A 25,912-nucleotide genomic window follows, 5' to 3' on the forward strand; every position below is an offset into this window, starting at 1 on the left:
TACATGGGAGCCTACTCATAAAACAAGTCCAGATTTGACACTTAGCTATCCGAGGGGGGGTGGGGTGTTGGGCACTTTTATGAACACTGTCAGGTCTTATGTTGTTCATGCAGGGGGTCCACTATCTCCTCTCCTTAATTCCATGGGTAAGTGGAATTCTTCTTGTCCATTTGGTGGGAGAGTAAAGACAACTGTTTTTAAATCCAGACTGGATGAGTTCTGGACTTTGGTGAAGTATGAAATATGATCTCGTTAATCCTTACCTCCGCTGACACTCTCCCTCCCTTCCTCCCCACTAAGAGCCGGTGAGGGCATGTGAGGGCCGGCATAAAGTTTTGAAAATTAGATATTGCCGAGGGCAGTCGATTGGGGTATATAAAGACTGGAGCAAGCAAACACAACATTAGATGGCAAAGATGAAGATTAAGAAATAGCTATTAGTGTCAGCGGAGCTATGTTTGGAAATACATTTTCAGTTTAGGAAAATGATAACATTTCTTGACTAGCACTGCAAAAATTTTCAATGCATGCCACTAGCCTTTCATCTCCCACTTTTGCATATTCACATGCAAATGATCATGTAGCAGCTCTCCTCCAATAGGAGGTAAGTATCTATCAGAAATACATTTTCATTGTAGCAAAATGTTAACTTTTGAAGCAAATAATATATTCTGGATGAGATAAGCTGTGGTATCCCATGGGTGTGCTCCTATGGAGCCTCTGCCATTGGGTGTCACATTCCATGGAATTCCTTCAGGTGCTTCCAGAAGTAACTCATCTAGGTAAATCTTTGAACTGGCCCCTCAGCCACTTCTGTTTGGGATTCTACATTAACTGTGTGCAGAGGTGTGGAATAATTTCATAAGTTAACATTTTTCTTACCTGAAAATGTGTTTCTGATAGATATTCATCTCTACACACACATTCTCACCCATATTCCCCACCTTCCTGTGCACATTAGTATTCCTTGCCTCATCAAAGAATGAAGATTCATGAATGCAAATGCATAGAGAGAGAGAGAGTTAGTGTGCTGGGAGGTGTTTTACCCTCCTGTTAGTGGAGGGCTTTTGCTACATAATGATTTCATTATGCAGCTGCGCAATTCATGAGAAATCTCTTGCAATTAAGTGGAAGTTTCCTAAAAGCTAGTGGCATTCAAATCTCTAAGGCAGGTGCACAAGGAAGATAGTTTAACTGTGTGAAGAGTGAGTTAATGTCCAAAACAAACCACTTCTCTTGGCAAGTTTTCCATTAATTATGCACAAGAGCAACAATTTTCTAGCATCCGTTTCAACAGTCTAATCACACTGAAATCCATAGTCACTGCATACTGTGACTAGACTATTATAAATTCTTATGAAACAGCATGAATATCTATATCATTTTCCAACAGTTTGAGGTGTGTGATGGTTAAATAGGAGGTAAGACTGGAAGCCTTATCTTGTTGAATCTTTACCCTTGTTGGGTTCGTATCCAGATGAAGATCCTTCTCGATTATGCTGCGTACTGTTGCTTGGTGCATGTGGAAGGCATTGGCAGTGACTTTTGTATTTGCATACAATATTACAAAACTCCACATGTTGCTTATTATGGCTGATATAGAGTTCTGCATGGGCTAAATTTTAGTTTACCTTGCCAAGTGGTTATCTGACCTGAGCCCAACAGATGTGTTAAATATGTTGCCCAACACTGCCAGATACCCGATTTTCTTCACACTGAACCCGGCTTAGGCTTAAAGCTTAAAATACAAAAAAAATATTACTCACAAGATTGGCAGTATTGGCTGACCATGGAAAGATTGAGATGGTCTGTTTTTATGTTTCAACTTGTCAAGGTAAAAATGAAAAATAATATAAATTTTTGTACTAACCAGATTTAATGTGTTCCCAGCCTCAACCAATTCTCTGTAGTGTTACTGCATATTATTTTGCAGAAAAAGGAGATACTTTCACTGTTTAAACTGGTTTGTCATTTCTGTATTATGCACCTTGCTACACTAAATGTTTCTTCACTACTAGCACTGGTGGATGGCACAGAGAAAATGTGTTTGGCTACTGTTGACAAGTATGTGAACTTTTTCTTATGACATTTCCATCATACAAGGAAATTATTCAGTTCAATATAGTCCACTTTAAAATGCAAAACCCTCTCGATTTTATCATCTTTAGTTTCATCCTTTCCTGATGTGTATCTTCAAATATAATGAAGTCCAGAATTTTTGGCTTTTTCACAATAGTGTGATTGCTACCACTAGCATTCTTTACGAGTTCGATGCTCTTACTCTATATTGCTGATGGTGCAGAGCTGGCATGAGTGTTGCGGTCAATGAACATTTTACTAACTGTATTTGAACTTTGTTTCAACTAGTCCTCATGTTTAGTTCTCTCGCTATAGGATCAGTCAAATGGACGAAGTTCATGACCCCAAATTAACTATTATAGTTTCCATACTATAATTTTTAATATGTTTTGTGTACCTTCAAAAAATTTCACCAGCTTTCAGTAAACATTATGTTATTTTTGGATGAAAAAACCAGTTTTTAATTAAGTATTTTCATTAAATATTTCTTCATGAATATATGGAATCAAAGTGTTGACTGTTCTGAGTGCAAAATGATTTTCATATTAAGATAAAAAATACTTTATTTATCTAAAAAATCTCAAATTTCATTTGCATAATCTCTAAAATCTCCTAAATAAATTTCAAATTTTTTTCAGGAAAACTATATTATCTGTTATTTTCTCTGCCCTAACTCTATATAAGGTTCATCAGTGTCACTGAACTTGTAACCACCAAAAAAGAAAAAATCGAAATAAGTCTAAGTTACCCTTTTTTCTTTCTGGAATGATTTCAAATTGTAGCATGAAACTACATTTGCTTATCTTAAATAGATTTAAACTTATAACATTATACAGCTGTTCATACTTAAATGTTATTGCTTTATTGCCCTTTGAACTGTGTCTAACTAATATTTATGTCATATAACCTAGAAAGTTTCTGATTTTTACATTTTTGCTACTTTTATAATAATAAATAAAGAATACAAATGAAAAGCAAAGAAATATGATACTTACCTAGGTCTATTTTCTTTCTTTTGCTGTCGAGGACACTTAACCCTACTTTTTATACTAATGGTACTATTGCACTAAATAATTTTTTACTTAACTAAATAATGCACCAAAAGACACAGAATAACAACATGTAGAAAGCAGACAGTGTCCTACAACTATGCAACAAGAGCTCATTGATGTGTTTTCCATGGGAATAAAGTTTGAAGTGGAAGCAAAATAGACAATTTTCTATACAGAAAACAATGTAATATGATACAACATTTGATAAATTAATTTTAGCTCCCTTGTCAGTCACAAAAAATCAGTTTTAATAGAATGTCTGGTTTATAGCCAATTTGACAACTCTTTTTCTTTACCTCTTTTCTAATGTTGTCGCTAGTTTTCCTTTCATTCAGAAACTTGCACTTAAAAAGCACTTTACTCCAAAGCTTCCAGTTTTCATCAGTGTGCATAGTTAGTGTTGTGTAAGAATATTTTCTTATTATCATCAGTTCACGTATTGTTAGACACACTACACTACCTTAATAAGATATTTGGAATGAGTAACGTACACAAATTCTTCTTTACTTCTTTTTGAACATTATGAGAAATGGTTGTACTATGTGGTAATAAATTATTCTTGTTCAAATTTCCATGAATTAAGCCTAATTTAATTAGATTTTGAGAATATTCTAAGGATCCAGGTCTAGTAACAATATCTAATGGTCTAATATCCTTACAGTACAAAGAAACACGTTTTAGTCACCTCTTATACATGTGTTAATGTGATGGGTGCAGAGCTTTTCAGTGGTATTTTGTCTGGCATCAATTTTGCATAAATTAAAACTCAAATGTGAATTTCCAGTTTTATACACTGAATAGCACCAACTTTCTCCTTTGTTGTTGTTGTAATGCACACTTCACAAAAAGCTTTCCACGTGTCATTTTTGATGTGTTTCTTTCTACTAAAACATTTTCACCACTTTTTAGTTTTGCTTTGATATTGTTAAATCACATCATGAGGGCTACAAAGTACTTGTAATTTAAATTTGATAGGTTGGTAGTCACTGAAATTACTATCTCAATAGACTCACGTGCCAACCTTCAAAACTAAATTTTATGTGGACACAAAATTTTCTGTAGAAATTTCCAATTATAATATAGTTCACAATACATAAAATAATATGTCAAGAAAGTGTAACAACAACAGTGTAAATTAAGCATACCATAGCTCATCTACTACAGTAGAATGAATTTAATTATAACAAATTAGTAGAAGACCCATTTAGTTTGAATGGATTTTACAAAATGACTTAACATATATATTTTTAATAGTTTACCATATCAATAATAATGAACTGAGTTATTTTAGCAAAAGTTGATGAAAGACAAACAACTTTGTTTCATGTATTATTCTTTAAATGTGAAGTTGTCTGCTGACATTGTTGTCGGCATAAAACTAATTAAAGCTACAAAATGTAACACCTCATGCCTGTTATGATATTCGTTGCTACGAGGTACATACCAGAGATCAACCAGCAACCATAGGCTTTGAGGGCCCTGGGACAAACAAAATTTGGACCCTTGGGGTTTCCACCTACAAACTCTAACCAGCAACCACTACTAATAAGCTTTTCAATTACCATTCAAAATCACCAGTCCAAACTAAGAGAGTTAAAAGTTGAAACTTATTATATATACATATGGATCAAATAATACATATAACTAATAATACTTAAAAATGGAATAGTTAACTTTTAAAGTTTATCTGCAACTAATGTTTTCTCATTTTTCAATTTTGCTTCACAACCACTCTGAATGGGAATATGCTCCATATGTTTTGGCAGGTGACAGTGCATATCCAGATCTGAAGATGCAACTACATAACTATAAAATCTATAATGATTTGTGTGAAAGAACAAAATAATGGGGAATTCAGCAAATGGCTTTCATTCATTCATGAATTTCATCATTGTCACTTTCTTATTTTTTTTTTTTTACTTTATTTTTATATTCCCAATTTTTGTTTCCCCTGTCATTTGACATATTTCAGGATTCTCACCCCCTTCGTATATTCTATCTCCCATTCCCATTCATTTTTATTATTATTTTCTATACGATTAATTTCAAACAATGTTTTGGCCACCTTTCTTTTTTAAACTTCATTATTTCAAAATTTATACAAAATTGTTTTCATTGTACTAATAGTCATTTTGGTTATACCTAAACCCAATGTCTATTTTATATCTTTTGTTTGTATTTTTTATACTTTCTAATTCCTTTTCCATTCCCAAATTTTTACTATATAGTTAATAATAGAGCTTACCAGGCTTACAAACAAATTCAACTGCCTAGCCATATCCTGTATTCTTCTTCTCTTAAGTGCATTCCATGTTGCATTTTCTGCTTTCACTTCAGTATGTTTTATGTGGGATCATTTCCATGTTTCTATTGTTAAACCAGTTTCCCAAGTATTTATATTTCTTCAGCACCTGTATGTACTAACCTTTCCATTCTTCACTGAACTTTTTTCTAAAAACCATCATCTATCTTTGATTTATCTAAACTGAAGGTAAGTTTATTCCTTTTCATATATTTTCAAGTATCCTGAACATGCCCTTCATTTTGATGTCAGCCACATGTTTCAGACTGAATATTTTTTTTTACCTATTACAGTTTTCCCAATACTTTTTTCCATCCATTTATATTATAAGTCTTTTAAACAGAATGAGGATAGTATAGAACATAACAATCATTTTTTCTGACTCTTTTTCTTTCACCATTCCAAAAAATCTGACCTTTCTTTTTTCTGTTTACTTTGTTGTTTTTTTATATATGTCATTTACTATAGCTAACATTCTTTCACACATTCATATTTTCTTCAATTTCTCAAATAATTGCTTTCTATTCACCTTTTCAAATACAGCTTTCATATTTATAAAAAATGTGTACTCATTCTGAAATCCTGCTGGGCATTTGTTTATTATTTCTTTTCCCTTTAACCGTTCATCATGGTTTTTTGATATCGTGTCCCATGTGGGTCAGTTGTAAGTTTACAGACGTTTCAACACAAAACGTTGGTTACGATTCCTTGTGGTGGACAGAGTGAAGATAGTCCATTGTATAGTTTTCTGCTGATAAACTATCAACATCTGGTCATTAATATATATATGTTATATTTAGTAATATCCTGCTAGAGTTTTTTAACCCTCCTTCATTTTATGATATGTAAATTAGACAGGTATCTGCTTCTTTCCATTTCTTTATATACTGTATTGTCCATCATAGTGTTTGTATTATCCATTTCTTTTACTAAAATTTTATGAAATTCATTCGATTTTTTATTTTGTTCTGAACTCTCCTTTTTGTAATTGTTTTTCAAATTCTTCTTCTATCCACTGACTCCAGTTTTGTTAATTATTTCTATTAATATTTAATCTATCTACCCTCTGCCATTCCTCTCCATCTTCTAGTATTCTCTCCATTATTTCACATTCACTAATTGTTATCCACCCCTCCTCACTCATTACTTTCCGGTAATCATTAGTTGTTTTACTATATTTATTCCAACATTTTCCTATGATTTGTTTTTTGTACATTACTGTAGTTTCCCTTTATAATATATTCCTCACTTTATTTGCCCCCCAGTCCTTAGATATTTTTTATTTTCCACTTTCTCTCTTTCCTTCCTTTTTTTCTTTTGATCTACATTTGTGATGAAACCATCCATTCTCTCTTTGCCATTGAACCATCACTCTTAGTCTTTGTACAACAATTTTCAAATCATATTAATCTTTTCCAATACTTCCTGATCATCATCTTTCTTTCTTATCAACATTTCAGTTTTTCTTTATTCATTCTTCAGTTCCAAGTTATATATATATACCCCTTCTGTCCTTTTTTGTTAGTTGCACTGATTGGTATATGACTCAGTTCTACCCAGTTGTCCACTTTCACCCACTAATTCATTAACTGTGGTTCTTATTTTTCAGTTACATAATCTACCATTGAAGCTCTTCTCACTCCTAGATATATGTTAATCTTCACAAAGTTCTATAAGTTCTTTTCCCTTCCCTATTCATTTCTTATCTTGTGATTTTCTTCACCCTTTCTACGAAAAATGTATACCATTTTTTTAATCATATTCTTGTTATTTTGTTTTAGAATCCTTGCATTTATATCTCCCATCCCTTCTTTTACATTCCTTGCATTTATATCTTCCACCAACATTGTTGTTGTCCTTTCTGCAATTTCTTCAAATTTTACTTTAGTCTCTTCTATAATCTGCTGTATTTTTATACACTAAAAAAATATCCACCTTCTTGTCTCAATTTTTGTATTTAACTGACATTTCCATCTTCTCCAGCTTCATTTTCCATCCTAAACTTTTTGTAACTCCTATTATATGACCTTCTTTTGCTCTGCTCTATTCTTTCTCATTCTGCCCATGTAACTTTCCATTCATCATTTATGTCAGGTTTCTCCTGTCTTTGAATTTTTACATTATTAAAGCCACTTCTTTGAAAACATATTCCTGAAGAAAAACTTTTTTTTTGTATTATATTGTCTCACTCCATTACATTCTTACATTTTGTCACCTTTTGGTCCTGTTTGCTTTGGTTTGTTATTTTTCACCTTATGTATTGTGTTTTCTTCAATTTTACTGCACATTCTTTACCAAATCTCTCTCTCTCTCTCATTTCACCATAAACTTATTTCACACTGAATAGGAAGTGCATTCTCTAGATATTTTATTTCTTGTCACAACTTCAAATGTAGTTTTATTGTTTGGTTGTTTTTTTTGTAACTGATTTATTTAGTCAGATTTAATATTCACGGTTATACAATGATGAATGTGTTTATGTGATTGGAATTATGAGTTAAGATGATTAAAAAATAAAGCTATCAAAATAAGTATTTCAAATGGAGGGAGCTTATAGCTAACTCTGAGTGGAACTAAAATGTATTTTAAAAGAGTGTTAATATGCATAATGTTGTGCTCATACAGAACATTCATGGAGAGAAATAAATATTCAACATAAAAAACATAAATGAAACATATAAAATAATTACAATAAAGCATACCTGATGATGGAAATTTAACACAACTTTTATTAGGTACCACCTTTTCAGTGACCTACACAATCAATGACAACAATCTTAAAATGACTCATTGCTGCTATCTTTCATCTTGAATCACTTATTGTTAGGTCAGAAGGAAAACCTTAAAGGAAATACAATTGCCCTTTTACCCATAAAACCATAAAAGATGCTGTTCAATTCAAGTAAAATTAAACAAATTTAGCATGATTAGTAATTTAGGCTGTAAAAACTTACAAAGCATGATTGCTTACCTAGTGCTATATGAGTTTTCTACACAGGTATCTGTTTAAACTTGTATATTGTAAATTCTTATACAATTTATAGTTTATACTGTCTTATTCAAGAGCTACATACAATATAGCTCTTTAAATTATCAATTTTTATTCTCATTAAACATTTTGGATATGAGAACAGCGGGATGTTATTATTTTGGTTCAGCTAGTTCACTACGAGTCGGGCCACCACCGAGTTTCACTTGGCTGCAAGCTTATGTACCATTGAATGTACCACATACTCTCTGGTTCGACCTTTCTGATGATAATGTTTCACATCACTCAGTGGGTTCAACTTCTTTAAAATCTGGTAAGTAGGTAATTTAGATTTTTACTATAATGTCTTAGATAATGTTCACATAATACAATAATGAATACCTGGTTTTTAGTTAAAAAATAATTGTAATGTAATATGAAAAAAAAAAGATCATTTTATGTTAATATAGGCAAGTTAGTATGTTAGAATTGGATGATAATAATTAATTTCAGATATTTAATCTGATGTATAATTTACCAAAGTAATACGTATATTCTTTATTTGAATTTTTATTGACTATTTAAATAAAGTTTATAATTTATTTGCTCATATATCTATTACATGCGATATAGAATGTTCTTTATCTTACCAGTTTTCTAGCATCACAGGTTACTCTTGAGTATTAAATCATAAAAACCAGAAACCTTGGATACATGTATATGGGTGTGTTGTAAAAATGTAGAGATTTGAGAAATTCATATTCCAAAACATACTTTTCTCCTCTCTCACTACAACTATTACTTGACTGCCAGGGCTTCTTCCTTTCCTCATCTAAGCATTGTTCTGATCTTTTCTCACTTGCTCCAATCTTTTATACCCCACTTAATTGTCCTTGGTGATATTTGTCTCATGACACTCTCCACCTACATCAGTATGACCTCTATCCTGGTACTGCATGTCAGCACCTCATTCAGATAACGTTATCACTTTTTCATGACAAAGTATTTACTAATGGTTTCTTTGTGCTATGATCGTTGAAGATAGTATGAGCATTCTTTGTGTTACCTGGTTGATTTTCATTAAAAAAATAAAATTTTCATTTGGCAAGCTGATATATGGCATGAATTCCCAGATGAATTATTTTCCACATGGAAGCAAATCACGTCTCTCCTATTCCATCTTTGATACCTAGCATTGCTCAACAATGGGGAGGGAGTCACTCTCAGTTGAGACTGTCAGTGATCTTAATTGTGGTGAGATGGAGACATATATTTGGTTTGGTGGTGTTCCTCTGGGGGGCTTTGAGGCTGAAATTGAGGGTGATTCTGGACATTCTGGAGAGCACTTAGATTTGCTTTTTCCTGCAACTTTTTTATTCTGTTGGCTTCTCAGGAAGCTACTTTGGGATAAGCTGCTTCAGGCTCCTTTTCTTCAGTTGGTCCACAGAGTGTATGATGTTTTGGATCTTTCCCCAGTTGCTTTTGAGCATGCACCTTACTTGATGCCTGAAAAGTGTAGGAGTGAATACTTAGTTTTCTCTCCATCCACTGACATTGTGGTTCGAGCAGGGAGATTTACTGCTCACTTATATGAAGGGACATCTTCACCTTGTCTGCCACGGTTGTTGGAACTACATGGAAACATTTCAGAAACGACAAAGGCACGCTTTATTATCAGAGCTGAGAAATCTATTCTTGCTCCAACACAATATGTCATCAGTTTGGGTATTTTTTCCATCACATATCTAAGTCGGGGTTAGCCGACTCCCATCTGGCTCCACACTATGGAACGGGAAATCCGATTCTTACTGACCTCTCTTTCTCCCACTGAAAGTATGGTTCTTTCTCTTTTGGGAATGTGGGCATCAGTTGAATTCCTCATGTCTTTGGGATAAACACAGTTCAATGGTCTTTATGCGACCAATGGATCATAAACATCAATGCACTAGATTCCCCAGTTTCCTTATTCAGGATTGTTCTCTTTGATCTCGAGAGGTTGTTAGATCAGGACAATACTAAAACATAGCTTCCTCTCCCATTACTTCCTCCAGAGATCCATCACTTCATGAATGCCTTGCCTCAGGGATGAGGTGCATATCTCAACAGTCAGGAATTCCAGACTATGAAGCTTCCCTACACAATGTTTTAAACATTTTCTCTCTTCAAACGGTGATGCTTCATGGTTAGGGCTTATTAAGGGAAAATCATCAGGCTTCACTCTGACAATTCCATGGTGGAGTCTTGCATTTCCCATCAAGGGGGCACTTGCTCCAAGGCTCTTTGTTTTTGAACCTTTGATCTCCTTTCTCGGGACCACTTCTATCATATCACCCTACTCACTTGCCATGTTCCATGGGTGATGACTTAAGTGGCAGATCAATTTTCTCAACCCAGACAGATTCTTCTGACAGAATAGATGCTGCACTGCAAGGTTTTCTGTTGATTGGCTCTCACTTTGAAACACTGATGATTGGTGGGTTGGCCACTTATTGGAACAGCTAACTACTAGTAATTTGGTCTCCAGTACTTCACCCTCTGTCTTTGGCAATGGATGCATTCTGTCAGGATGGGACTCTAGGCCTCCCTCCAATTCATATGTTACCCAAGGTACTAACTGTGATTCGTTCCAGCCCATTGTTGGGTCCTGTTGATAGCACCAGATTGGCAGCTATACCCTGGTTTCTGCTTCTGTGGTACTTTCAGGAGTGCCCACCTATTCCTCTTTGGCCATCTCTGTTGAGACATCCGTGATCTGACATCGTACACCTGGCTATCGAGAAGCTCAAGCTTCAGGCATGAAGGTGATGCAGTCCTTCACATGGCATCGGGGTTTCATTTCTAAGGTTGCCAGTGTATCTGACTGAGTCTTTGCTTAGTCCTGCAATGGACATTTATCAATGGAAATGGCACACATATTGGTGATGGTGTATTGAGAGGTGGTTGAACCCACTTCAATCAGAAGTGCCAAACATAATTCGTATTTTGTCCTGGCTCTTTGGCAAGGGTTTTGCATTTTCCACAGTCACCCTGTATAAGGTAGTCCTGTTGATTACCATTCGATACTAGAGACAAAAACTTTTTTTTAGGCCACAGTATATATCTCTGGCTCTTTCAAGTTGTTTTGGGTCCTTTGTCCCAGTTGACCATTTCAGTTATCTAACTGGTATATTAAGATGGCATTACATGCCATGTATCACCTTTCCATGAAGGTTTATTTTTTGTTGCTGTTAATCTACAGACGTCACCACTCAGAGTGTTTTGGCTGATTTGCACAGGATGCTTTATCATTCTATTTATATTCTCAGACCAGTTCTTCTTCTCTGAGACACTGGCAGCCAGGAAAGAGGTTAAATCCTTTTCACCAATTCATCTGATCACTATTTTTCACTTTTATGACTGATCAGATTTTGATTGTTTGTTATGCACAGTGAAGTTTTTGAAGGTTTTGTTGCTTATACTAATGCTGTTAGAGATGCTAGACAACAACTTTTTATTCATTGGGATGATTCACTTTACCAGGATTTATCCCTGGTTACATTTACAAAGTGGGTACAAATTGATCCCTATCGCTCATTCTGGGCTCTCTTTGAAAGTAAGGAGACTTCTGTGAGTCACGTCTAATCAGATTTGTCACATTTCTATGTCCTTAGAGGCCTGGTTGAATTGCCCGCTGGAGGACATTGTGTGGGCTGGTAAGTGAACCGCCCCCAATGCTTTTATCTCACGTTATATGCATGATTAGGCAGTATCTTTATCTCAAGGTTTTTGACTACCCCCTGTAGCTATCTTAACCACTTCCACTAGATTATACAGAGGAGTGAGTATTTTCAGTGCTATGTTTATCTCTCTCTACCTTTCAGGGTCTCTTACCTTGTTTTCACAGGATCCCATTCTAGAGCAAGTGCTGCCCAGGCCGGTGTGCTTTTATCAAACCAATTTTGCACTAGCAACCACTAATTCAATATGGTTTATCTAGGTTGCAACAGGCTCTGTAGAAATGAGGTGTTCCATAAGACCACCTGTAGGCTAACTGGGTGGTATTACTGTACTATGCTGGACAGCCACTCCTGGACTATCATGAGTAAAGCTTAAGGGGGATCCTGCCCATTCCTGTTGATCATTGGATTGAATAAATTGGGGTTGGTTTGCTTTTAGAAATTTAGGGAACTTGGTTCACCTATTGCACTGTTACTCAGGATTCCCCAACATGCATTACCCCCCAGATTCTACTCGTGGAGCTAGGGAGTCCTTACCACACCCAGTTTCTAGTCACTTGGGTGGTGGACAGAGGTTTTTCTTCTAGAGTGAATTTCCTTCACTCTTGGAGTAGAAGACGAAGTTGAGTCCCTGGACATTTTTTCCCCAGATGTTGGTAGGAGAGGCACCAGCCTACTTGGGAGCCTACTCGTAATACTAGTTCAGATTTGACGCTCGACTATCCGCTTTGGTTGAGCGTGGCCCTTCTTTTTGATCAATATTGGTTCATTACATTGTTCGTGGAAGAGGGTACATTGTCTCCTCATTATGGGGAGGATGTGGAACAAACTGTGCTCAAGCAAGGATCCAGAAAGGGATAACTCAGCATTTAGAATTACGTCAAAGACAAGAAGAATTTACCTTGCCACTTGGTTGGGGAGTGAAGATGGGTGTTCATAATTCCAGACTGGATGAGTTCAGTTTACTCAGGTTGAGTATAGCATACAAGATCCCATCATTCCAAGCCTTGGGTGTTGCCTATTGGACTTCTTCATGTTGTGGAGAAGGTTTATCCACTTTGGTGATGCTTACCTTCTCGTTGTGATTCTGATGGTTCAGAATCCATCATTCTATGGCTACAGATTGGGATCCACTCATAAGTATATGTGTATGTATGTGTGTATATAAATATATATATTGCAGCCCAATTGCCCTAGCCACCAAAATGGGACATAGGGTCCATGGCCCTATAATTCCAACCCCAAACAGTGGAACCTCAGCTATCCGGTTAGGGCCTGGCCTGTAGTGATGATAAATCATGTAAAATTTTACCTACAGTACAGGAATTAAGTTCCTGATGAAAAGCATACCTATTCTGGATGTAGTGTGGTTTCCCCACTATGGTACCAATCTTCTATTGACACACCAATGATCTATTGCTGATGCTTTCTGTATGGATAATGCTCTCACTGGCCCCTCCACCTTATCAATGTGGGATTCTAGCTGTAATGTAAGAGGAGGTATGTATGTTTTGGAAGTTTACATTTTCATAAATTTAAAATGAATTTCCAATAATACTTACCTTTGCTGACACTCTCCCACCCTTCCTTCCCACTAAGAGCCGGTGTTAGAGGCTGTGAATTGAGGCAGTCTTGAAAAAGTAATAGCACTATCTGAATGAGGTGCTTATATACAGCACCAGGATAAATGGCTTATTGACATAGGTGGAAAGTGTCATGAGACAAATATTGCCAAGGGCAATTAAGTGGGGTATAAAAGACTGGAGCAAGCGAGAAAAGATCAGAACAATGCTTAGATGGGCAAAGGAAGAAGCCCTGGCAGTCGAGTAATAGTTGTAGTGTGAGAGGAGGTAAGTATTATTGGAAATACATTTTCGATTTAAGAAAATGTTAACTGTGACTAAATAAAGTATTTTGTTGATGATTTGTGTGTTTCAGGGTTGGCTTTTGATGATAATTTCTCAGAGTTAATGACATCAGACAACTGGCCAAGCAATACTGAACTTAAGAAAAGTGATTCACAAGAGAGGTAAGGAAAAAACTTTGACAGATGATGTAATAGTCATGAATCATGTGATTTCATAGTTTACAAATCCAAGAAAACCCATTTGATTTTGACAACCTAGAATGAGCAGTAAATTAATTAATCCTGTATTCTATATTAAAATGTAACAAGATGTTATAAAAATTGTTTCACTAAAATCACTAATCAGTATGTACACTAGTTATATATTTTTTTTTTTCTGTGTAATATGTTCATTATTACACATTTGCTAATACTTGAAAGGCCACCATTCACAAATACATGCAAATATATTTCCCCCTACTCACTTTATTTAATAAGATTCTCAGAATATAGTAGATACAAAAATAGAGGGGTACTTTTAAGTTTTTCTCCCTCTGTAGTACAAATTCTGTAATTTATACCCCCTTTTTGGAGCATACTAAGTTGTGACCTTATAATACACAGGATAGTCAGTTTCTGGATAAGTATGTTTATTCACAATAACAGAAACTTTACAGGTAAGTTTTGGGAAAATAAGATATTTTCTTTGATATTGTATATGCAAATTATTATTAACAACTCTGAAACATTTACATTTGCAGACGATGTCTCTAGGTTCAGAGCTATTTACTATGTACATTGTGAATTATTTTTACCTTTAACTCAGGTAAGGATTAAAAAGATAACATGTGTATTACTGATATTAAGGGTTTTTATTCTGACTTACTCTTTAATGTTCATTGCTAAAGGGTTTTATTTCTAAAGTTTTATGGTTTTTTTCTTTATATTCTCTATGTTAAAGAGTATTGCTTGCCTGTCATCTACATATTGTACTTATACAATACAGTAAGTATGTGGCTGACCCACATTTTAAATTATGTCTGCCCTCAAATGGATGGAGGCATATGATATTCTCTATTGTTTCTTCTTGTTCTCTACAAAACTAAAGTTATGTGTCACTCCTTTATTTTTGAGCAGATCAACTTGAAAGTTACAAGGCATATACCTTGGTCCAACACGTTCAGAGACCATTTCACTTTTTATTTAGGCCTCCATTTCGATTTTATGGGCACAAAGGTCAAACATTACAAAAAACATGTTTTAGCATGCAGTTCTCTTATATTTCTACCAATGCAAATAAAACTTGGCACAAAAATACCTTGCAACAATTCTCTGAGACTAAAACACATATATTTGGGATTTATACCTTTGTGAAATAAAACATGTTAATCATGAATTTATAGACTTCGTTTCATACTGTCCATTACCAGTTGGTACCACATATTGTATAATATTAGAATATTTTATGTTTATGCCTATTATAATACTCAGTGTAAAGAATTTGGAAAAAAAATTGGGTGAAATTACTCATTTACTATGTAAAATATATGAGGAATCTTGGTGTTAATTATTGACATTAATTGCAATATTGAAGGTATTTTTGTATGTGACTTTTATGTTATTAGCTAACCTGTAAGCAACAAAGTTATGGAACAACAAATAATTTCATACAAAAATAATTTAGAAAATGTGGGATCTCTGGATCACATCCATATTTAACTATTTTCAAAATGAACTAGCAAATATTCATGTTTTTATGTACAAAAGGAAAGCTGTTTCCAACATTGTACAAGTATTACTTGTAGAAACTTTTGTTCACTGCATGATTTATGACTACACATATACAAAAAATGCTTTTAGTACCTCTTACATGTTGCAAGTAAAAGGTCATTAGTTTTACCCTTTATAATACTCTAAGGAATATACTTTTAAAACTGTTCAAAAGATTAACAGCACATCTTTAGTTTAACATTTCATACCAATTTATGATATGAAACCAAGAAAACAATTTTAAAACTCTGTCTAAAACATAAAAAAAAACATTTTTAATTTAAACTTCATGCCATGATATGAAATCAGAAAAAAAAACTTTTAAGAAGTCATGTAAAGTTCTAACCAAACATTTTTTTTATCTTTGAGTCATATTTTGGGCATTTTTATGGTGTAAAGTTATAATATTATAACAAAAAAGACTTTAGACTTCTACAAGACACTAGCTAAATGTTTTGCTTTTTAAATTTTAGTGATTTTAATTCTTTCCAGCCTAGAGACAATATACTACAATTTCTGCTTTAGCATTCATAGAAATTAGTAATTCATAAATATTACCATATCTAAAACATAGCCATAAAACATTTGAATGTTTTTGAATCTAAGGTAGATTATTTTGATAAATTTATTATTTAAACCTTTTCTAAACATGATACAACCAAAACCATTGAACTGAAAACCAAATTTCACACAAAATTTCAACGGTATTTCTTTCTTTTTTTATCTTATTTTGTCCTATTCATTTCTCTAAGTGATTGTCTCTTAAAGAGGAGTTTGTATTCAAGATTTAAGCCAATTTGTATATCTTTTAGTAGCCATTTTATTTGTTTTTCATCTATTTCATTGCAACAAACACACATTTTTGAATAGCAACAAATACAGTAACATGTCTAATGACATATTGCACTAGTTCACTTTGTTGAATGAACTTTTGCAATAAAATATCTTTGATATAATTAATACTAAGATTAATGTGTATTGTATGTGTTACACTATTTTGTTTATAAACCTTACCTCCTTTTAGACATTGTGTACAGTTATTACAGTAAGACCCCTGTTAATCTGTAAACTCATACTTGGTGAAGTCCACTGTGAAGACTCCATTAGTTTCAAATTACAAATTAGAGGCCTTGTTTAAGTGAAAAGCAACTACCAAAGTATTATTTCAGTACAATTAAAAATAAAACAGGAAAGCCAATAAGATTGATTTATTTTCTGTGTAGCATTAAAAAAGAGAGATATAATAAGATATTAAGAGGGCGTTGGACAAAAGACAGGCTTTTGACATAACTGAAAGTTTAGGAATTTAAAGTCAATGTAAATAAAAAAAAGAATCTATATTTATGATATTTGTTAGATGTGAAAGTTTAGAAATTGTAAAACAATAAGTGTTGTTGGATGAAATTTACAGTTTAAGACACCCCAACTTAAGAAATTGATAGTTTTCGAACTATTGGGCTTGAAACAAGCAATATATGTGTACAAAGACCACAATTTTGCAACAGTTTTTAAATGTTGACATGTTTTATTTATGCAGGGTTAACAGTGTAAATTTATTTTGATTTTACTTTATTTAAACAAATTTTAATGAAATTTATATGAAAATAAAATTCTATAACTGGGTATTCAAAATTTTATTGTGTAGGTGATTCAAGGGAGGAGATCAAATAGAATTTTTGAGAAATTTAACTTCTCATGTGCACTTATAAAAATCTGAAATACTGAGCTGAAAGTATTAATCTCATAATGAAAACGCATTTTAATTCATACTAGATAGTAGTTGAAATTTATTTTCTTCTGCATCTTTATTTATAAAAGACATCTTTTAGAACTCATCCAAAATATCCTTAAATACTCTAGTTTACATTATATTTTTACAGCATAGATACTTCAATAGCACAAAAACTTTCAGTGGAAAACTTGTAATTGTACATTATACACTTATAAGATCAATTTAGAGAAGGGAAAAATATATAAGAGACTGATAGTGCACACATACAGAACTACATATGACTTCATTTCAAAAGGTAGAATATCCAGAGCTTCCATAAACTTACTGCTAGTCTTCCTTATTACTTCCCTACTATCTTTAGTAAAGTTCATCTTGTTCTTGTTGAGTTCCTCCCAGTGTTGTCAAAGCTCCTAGACCAACTTTGTTCTTTCTGGTACAGCTGTTCCTCCAGTCCTTATCTTTCATCAAATGGCTTATGCTTCTGTTGATTTAGCCGGTTAATGTAGCGTACAGTACAGTTTTAGTGGACCAGGACAGATATGAGAGCAATGGGAATAAGTTCTGTGTGATGGTGTCATTTCAACCTGTTACAAATTATATAGGTTTATACTACAAGTTATTATGGTTTAGTTTCATATACAGAGTTAGTTTGTGCTTCATTTTTAGATTGTTGTTTTGTGTTCAGTTAAAAACATAAGTACAGTGTTAACATGTGTTACTCATAGATTTATTTTTAATTATAGTCAGTGTCACTGTGGGTTGAGTTGTAAGTACAAGTACAACACTATCACTTGGTTAATTATATAGTTCTAAAATTAGAGTTAGCTTGAATTTAGTTTTGGTACATGAATAAGGCATCAAACAAATGCACACATTTTTGTTGGTCAAGCAGTTAATTTCAGCTATAACAACTTGGTGGTTGAAACCTCATTAAGCTATGAAAGCATTCAAACTCCTGTACTGTTATTTCTTCATCTGACTCATCTCAGTAGTTCAGATATGCACAGCCATCCTTCTTCTCATCAGCTAGGTTGAGATTGTACAGTGCAGTGTTTTGTACTGTCCTATGACCCATTAATTTATTAACCCATGTCCAACCAATGCATGAAAGGTTCATTAGTGCACAGCCATCATTCTTCTCATCAGCTAGGTTGAGATTGTACAGTGCAGTGTTTTGTACTGTCCTATGACCCATTAATTTATTAACCCATGTCCAACCAATGCATGAAAGGTTCATTAGTGGCATACAGTTTTAACTTTAAAAAGTAACTGATATAGCTTGTTGTCTGATGAATTGAACTATCTGAAAACAGAATAAGGACCATTCTAACCAGAACTCAGTTGCTTCAACACTGCGGTCAAGTACCAAAGCCTTACATTTCTTCACGCTTGAACTGTTATTTCTTCTGTCTTGTTGTAACATCTCATCAGCCATATAGTAGTTTTACTCCTTTGCTTACATGTAAATTCATGTCAATCAACTAAAGTAGGTCTTAGTCACTACACATATTCTTGTGGATGCTTTGGCACATCTACATTTATAGAATAGATGTACATCTCATCCATTGGGAGTTGTTTTCCCACTCAAACATCAGAAAGTTTGGCAAATAGTCTGTTGCTTGATACACCATGATATTCAACAGATATTTGCCACAGTTAGTTCAGTTAGGGTTAACAGACTGCATGTAATACTTCACACAAGTCCTTAGTTATATGGATTTCTCCAGATGTTAGAATCATGCAATCACATCAGTTACAGACTCTGCTTATATGTCAACTAATTAATAAGATTTTGCTTACTTGTTAAAGTAATCAGTACTGATCGGCACAGACTGCTTACCATGATCAGTCTCCAGGGCTGTTCTCTCTAAAGGAGAACCTGCAACTCTCTGCAGGATGTTTTCTTTGCATAGCCAGCTTGTTTTTGGCTTTTCACACACACACACTACAATGTTTACATCATCTTTCTAAACATCTTGATACAAATACAATCAAAAAAATACTTTCACATATAAGCACAAGTGCAAAAAAAAACCTGTTGTTATATGGAATATTATAGAGTAGCTGCTGCCTAAAAGCTCTTTGGACCACAAGCTACGTCAAAGGTTGAGAAATGTGTGTTTGTGTTTCGTAATAATAGTACAGCATACCTTCCTGCACTTGTAAGTACTCATACAAGTGCTACAGGCTATGTGGATGTACATTAAATATTCCTTTAACTTTGGTGATTATACCTCACCTTATTTTGTGATAAGTATCACCAAAGCTAGAACTGAGTCCTTCAGTTGCTCTTCCTGGAACTCCAGAAGTATCATATTTGATGTCATCCAATAGTTTAATCATCACATACTGTATGATTTGATGCAACTGCTGCTGTATTGGTTTTCACTGCTGTGCAGTGTCCAGGATCAGGACATTTAAAGATTAGACAAGCTTTCCCTATTTGGAGGAACAGTCCATCATCATTTTAAAGTTGTGGGCATGGTTGGTGATGTACAACAAGGTCAAATTCTTGCAACATTCCAAAAGGAAATAATATAACAAATATTCAGTATCAGTAACACAAAAAATGTCACCAGAAAACTATAAAAATTTTAAATGAGTACAAAAGAGTTTAGAAAAGTACACATCAAAATTCAGAAACTTTATATAAAAACCCTGTGGTTGCACCATCAGAATTTCACACTTACTACCTCATTTTGTGTTACTTTCTTGGGAACTGACTTCCTACAAGTAATTATAGTAATTGGTCTAAGTACAGGTTTGCCAGAAAATGTATTACATAGTTTGATTCTGGAATTTAATGTGGTTTTATTAAAGGGAGAGGATACATTGTGGACTTTTACAAAGAAACAAAATTCTTTATTGATTGATGTAAGGCAAGGTTTAAAATTGATACATCAATTCAGCCTGACAGTTCAAACAGATGTCTTCACTGGGCAATGGGCAGCCACTACTGTGATGAGAATCATAATTTTTTGAGTGTGATACTCAAATTAGACACAGTTGATTATCCCAGAGTGCCTTGTCACTCATGTCATAAGGTCATTTTTTTCAAGAAAATGGGAAGGCAATGTTTTTGATACTTCTGTTCGTTCACATGACTAATGTTTAAAGGAATTCTCCAGCAACACCAACCATGGAAAGACCAAAAACTACCAAATTGAATGATCCTTCATAATATATGATTTGCTGGAGAACAAGGTCAACAAATTCAAAGCTCATTATTTAATTTCTGTAGAGCCTATAAGTGTATAAAAGACATTTTAATACTATAAGGTTGTTTTTTTTTCTAGTACTAAAGTTCAAAGTTGTTTATTCATACAATTCAAAAATCCATGCACCAATGTGTTAAAAATATTATAAATTCATGGTAAACAATAAAATATTCACCTTTTTATGATAAACAAGGATCTAATTCTTAAAAACATTCAGTGAAGGCAAGTTCAGAGGTAGAAAACAAATTAAACATGTGCTTTAGATATAACAGCATTTGACTAACTTATTTTCCATTCGTTAGTGACCTTGATAATTCAGAAAACTTTGGCAACATACCCAGACAAAGTATTGCCATGGGAGCTACACCTTTAGCTGCTAGAGAAAGTGTGGTAAAACTCCAGATGACAATGAGAGAAGAAGATTATACAGACCTTCAGAATTTTAGGTAAATTTTGATGACTTTTATAAGTAAACCTTTGGCTTTTTTTTACAGAGTTCTTATATATATATATATATATCATCACAGTTGATGAAAGTAATCTTTACTACTATTAACCATTTTATTCCTTAGATTTTTTTAAATTTTGCTGAAGGATATGATTGTCACCACAAAATACATTTGTATGGCAATTTAGATGAAAGTGTTTTTATAGTTTGTTCATTGTATTTATTATCTACTACTTACCACAAATTAAAAGTTCTTTCATTTTTATAGTGGTCATGATTTTATTGCACTAAGTTTCATTAAGGTTTTGTGTATAAACTAAAAAATAAAGTCATTTTAATGAAATCAGTCAAAAACAAAATTATTTGTTAACCCTTTCCACATGGTTTAAAGGCCATGTCATCACGTCTGTTGACTCGCATTCAAAATATTATTGAAGGATTATTTTATGAATTTATGTCAATGAGTTTGGTATCAAACTGTAGATTATAATTCACCTCCTTACACTTACTTCTGTCTATGACATGTGAATAACCAATTGAAAGCTCAGAATGTCCCCTTGTGCCTTTCTCAGCCATTTTCAAGTATTAAAATGTCACTCGTTCTTTTGATACAAATCTTCAAGCTGGTAAGACAAGTCTTTCATATATATTTTTTACCCAAATACAGCTTAATTACTAAGCTTGATAAATTATAGTGAAATTCTATAGTATCAATATAGTAATTTATAATTTTTTTGGTTTATTTCAAATGTATGTATAAAACCTAAACAAATTTTTTCCATTTCACATCCTCTACATGCAAAATTATATAACGCTTAGCAACCTTTGACAAGCATCAAACGAGTACAAAGGTCATAACTACAAGAGATAATTGTTTGCTTTACTTCTTTATTTACTGTTTTATATTTTAAGAAAAATAAGTTTAAGAACTTATTTTTAAATAGTAATAATGTATATACATATATTATGTATAATAATTGAAATGTGACTGTACTGTACAAAATACTAGTCCATTAAAATACAGCCAAGACAGGTCACTTTGTAAAGACTAAAGGTCAGTTTTATATTATTGGATACAGTAACATGAGTGCACATGCATCATATCATTGTAACTTCTGTATTGTTAATGTTAGTCAGGCATGGCTGAAAGGTCAATATAATAAAAATAATAAATATATATAAATGTATAATGTTATGAGATTTAAGCTATTTAGTCTAAACATTTATGTTTTCATGTTATAATTTGTTATCATTTTAGAACGAAAAAAGCATAATTTATATTTATTTCCTAATTTTTTATAGTGGTTACGAGATTGGTCAAATTGACTGAACCCATACAGAGATTCTTTTTCACAGATAAAGTATAGTTTTTTCTTAAGAAACATTTGATAACTATCTGGATGCTATAAAGATTTTGCATGTGAAATTTGAAAATTTTCTGATGCATAAAAGAATTTTTAATCTTAAAATGAAAATTAATTTGCATGTTGGATAGGCAACATGCGAAAAGAAAAACTGCATGAGAAAAACATTGCTTAAGACTTAATAAAAAAATTTGTTGAAAGCCTTGTAATCTTTATTTATAATCTGCCAAATTTCGTTAACATATACTACTAATTTAAAAGTTATAGCATGAAAACTCTAACAAGCACAAAATGGTTATGAGGTTGGTCCTAGGGACCGAACCCATGCCGAAAGAGTTAATCAGTATTGAGAACTGAATTGTATATTTTTCTGATCTACATGCATCACATGGGAGTAACTTTTGAAAAGAATTAAAATGGTTATGTCTTATTGAAAAATATGATTTTATGATATTCAGTAAACTGTAGTTTATCAGTATTATAATGTATGTTAACTGATAGCATATTCTGTTAGTTGTGAACATATAATGCTTAGATTATGTAGCAGGATGTATAATGCTCTTAGTGAAATGCTAATACACGTATATATTTATAATAACTGTTGAACATATAGTGCCCTTGCATATGAATATGACCATCTGTGAAGTGGTATTGTCAGAAATACCCATACCTTTACATCTGTGATATATATAAATCTATTGAATATGATCCTTTCGAACATGGAAAAGATCAAGCTACCAAGTACTGATGGAGCTGTTTCTGCTCAGTTTTGTATTTACGTTGTATTGCAGGTTGATATTTTCAGTGTCATGTCTATGGCAAGACTGTTCATTTTAATATTCCAAGGCACTGTAACTCCTGTTTGCTGAAAAGAAATAACTTATTTGTTTATACATCCTGCAATAATAGCCTAATAAGCATATGAACTCTGAAATAATTTGAATCATAGTAATGCTCACTCAAATAATATTCATATACCCTAAAGATCTCTTACAGAAATATCCTCATTACATTTTCATTTGATTCAGTTTTCAAAGCAGTGTGAGCTTGTTACAAGTAAAGGTAGAATTAAAATATACCCATAATCTTATATTTCTTAAAGTTAAAAAGCACAATCCACAGAATTGTTAAATTTGTGACACTTCTGCCACAGTGAGATGTGAAGTAAGCACAAGTTTATAATGGTTTGTCACAATGTAAGTTTTAAACCTGTGGCAAGTTAAAGAAAGAGTTATTGAAATCTGATTTTCAATTTTATGTCAACATCACCAAATGCTGCTTCTACTTTCTATTGCCACTTTTATAGTTTTCAAAATTAATGATTCTATGATTTAGTTACTGTCTACAATTTCAACTGTAAGTATCGTGGTTCATCTAGTAAGAGAACTTGGTTGGAATTGTGATTCAACTAATAGATAAGGAAATAAAAAAATTTCAAGAATCATATTTTCAAGTTTTGTCATTGAAACTGATAAACAACTCAAATATTTGGTAATGTAGTTCAATCAGCAGTAAAGATTTTTATTTGGTATTTTTGGTTTTGCTGTTGCATTAACCTCACAAAAATGATATTGAGATAATCTAGCACAATATAATGTAAACTAACAAGTTTAGGAATTTAGTTAGATAAATAACACCCATAATGGTGTTTACTTTATATATTAATGTATGAATATTTGCTTCTATAGTTATCAAATATATTCTTTTTTGTTGTAAGAACAGCTTAAAATGTGTAATAAAGCCTAGGTATTCTCATGGTCTAAGATACAAAATGTCTTGCCTCCAAGTGGCACAGTGGTATGTCTGTGGACTTACAATGCTAGAAACTGGGTTTTGCTGTTCATGGTGGGCAGAGAACAAATAGCCCATTGTATAGTTTTGTACTTAACTTCAAACAAACAAACAAAAACAAAATCTTTTTAATATCTTGATCTTCTTTTTTTTATTAAGAGTGTTTATTGGTACCTGGAATGTAAATGGGCAAGCACCAATAATCTCATTAGAAGATTGGTTAGCTCCAAAGTCAGACTTGCTGCCTCCAGACTTATATGTCATTGGTTTCCAGGAGCTAGACCTTAGTAAAGAAGCCTTTCTGTTTAATGACACTCCAAGGGAGGAGGAGTGGTTGCATGCAGTCTCAAATGCTTTACATCCTGAAGCTGAGTACAAGAAGGTAGGCATGTGGTATAGTCCTTAAGTAGCCCTTGACATGTAACATCTTAAACTGCTATTTTAAAAACATTATTAGGTATTCTAATATTCTGTGAGAAAAACATTAGATTTTTTATTACATTAAAATTTTTATCTGATGCTTTCATTTTTATAATACAAATACTATCTTGTAATATATATTTCTTATCTACAAAATCTTAAAATTTCTCTAAGTTGAAATTTTGGAACCAACTAAATCCACTTTTGCTCATTGCTCATTTTCAAAATTTAGCCTGATATGTTAATTTTTGTAGTTTGACTGATCAAGGAACTTATCTACTGTTTAATATGATAGTTGCATTTTGGCCTAAATGACTTTGTGTGGAGGGAATATCTTTGTTATTGTCACATGGAACAGAGATATGTCCACATTCCAGTGCCTGTTCTCCAATTGGTCAGTTACAGAGAGAGAGAGAGAGAGAAGGTGCTTCGTGACTGCATTAACAAGTCATGTCAAAAGTTTCTGGTATTTGAGTTGAAGTAGGCAAAAATAAAATAAATTGCATCCACTAATTAAATGTAAAATAGTATTCCATAGTTCTGTGGCTTTTACACAGTGAAAAAATACTGAACTATGTTTATAATGCTATATTTAATCAGTGTGAAACAGGTCTTAACAGATTTTTACCAACTTTAGACTTCTAGTAAAGATGCTATCCCCAGTCTAAACACTTATTGTTTTTGATCATGATTTGTATTGGATTTTATATTGTGTCCAGTCATTTCTTTGCTCTAAACTCAGTCAAAACCTAGAGAATTCAGTTTAATTTTGCATAATATTTTCTGTTCAAACCTCCTGTTATTTTGTAGGTATTACTTAAAGAGAAAAAAGTGAACATGAGAATGTTACAATGTGCACATTTCTTAGTGACACAATACATCTTTAATAATAATAATGTACATCGTATGATAAATTGAAGAAGACAAAAGTAAGTGATACATGAAATCTATTTAGAGAGTACATGAAAATAACATAATGAGTATTATAAATATATTCATACATTTATTTTTGATTAATACTCCAAAACTTAAGTTATCAGATAATTTTAACAAAGTTTTTGATTTCTGTGATATGCCTCATAATAAAATGTTTGTATGATTGTAGTTGACGACTCTACATGAGAATGACGTTGTAACATTGAAACATGTAGAGTCGTCAACTTTTTGCATACAAACATTTTATTATGAGGCATATCACAGAAATCA

General features: G+C 33.0%; 1 protein-coding gene across 4 annotated transcripts in view; it reads left to right on the forward strand.

The window, feature by feature from the left end:
* LOC106460116 (inositol polyphosphate 5-phosphatase OCRL-1-like) overlaps nucleotides 1–25,912 on the forward strand; it is a 143,537-nt gene that overhangs the window by 43,200 nt on the left and 74,425 nt on the right. For all 4 annotated transcript variants that reach the window (XM_013919798.2, XM_022386756.1, XM_022386754.1 and 1 more), the window contains 4 exons: nucleotides 8,592–8,735; nucleotides 14,056–14,146; nucleotides 20,986–21,129; nucleotides 24,446–24,668. In XM_013919798.2, the coding sequence (XP_013775252.1) occupies nucleotides 8,592–8,735; nucleotides 14,056–14,146; nucleotides 20,986–21,129; nucleotides 24,446–24,668 (602 nt within the window). The remainder of the gene's footprint in view (nucleotides 1–8,591; nucleotides 8,736–14,055; nucleotides 14,147–20,985; nucleotides 21,130–24,445; nucleotides 24,669–25,912) is intronic.

Source organism: Limulus polyphemus, unplaced genomic scaffold (genome assembly GCF_000517525.1).
Source record: "Limulus polyphemus unplaced genomic scaffold, Limulus_polyphemus-2.1.2 Scaffold712, whole genome shotgun sequence".
Classification (NCBI taxonomy): domain Eukaryota; kingdom Metazoa; phylum Arthropoda; class Merostomata; order Xiphosura; family Limulidae; genus Limulus; species Limulus polyphemus.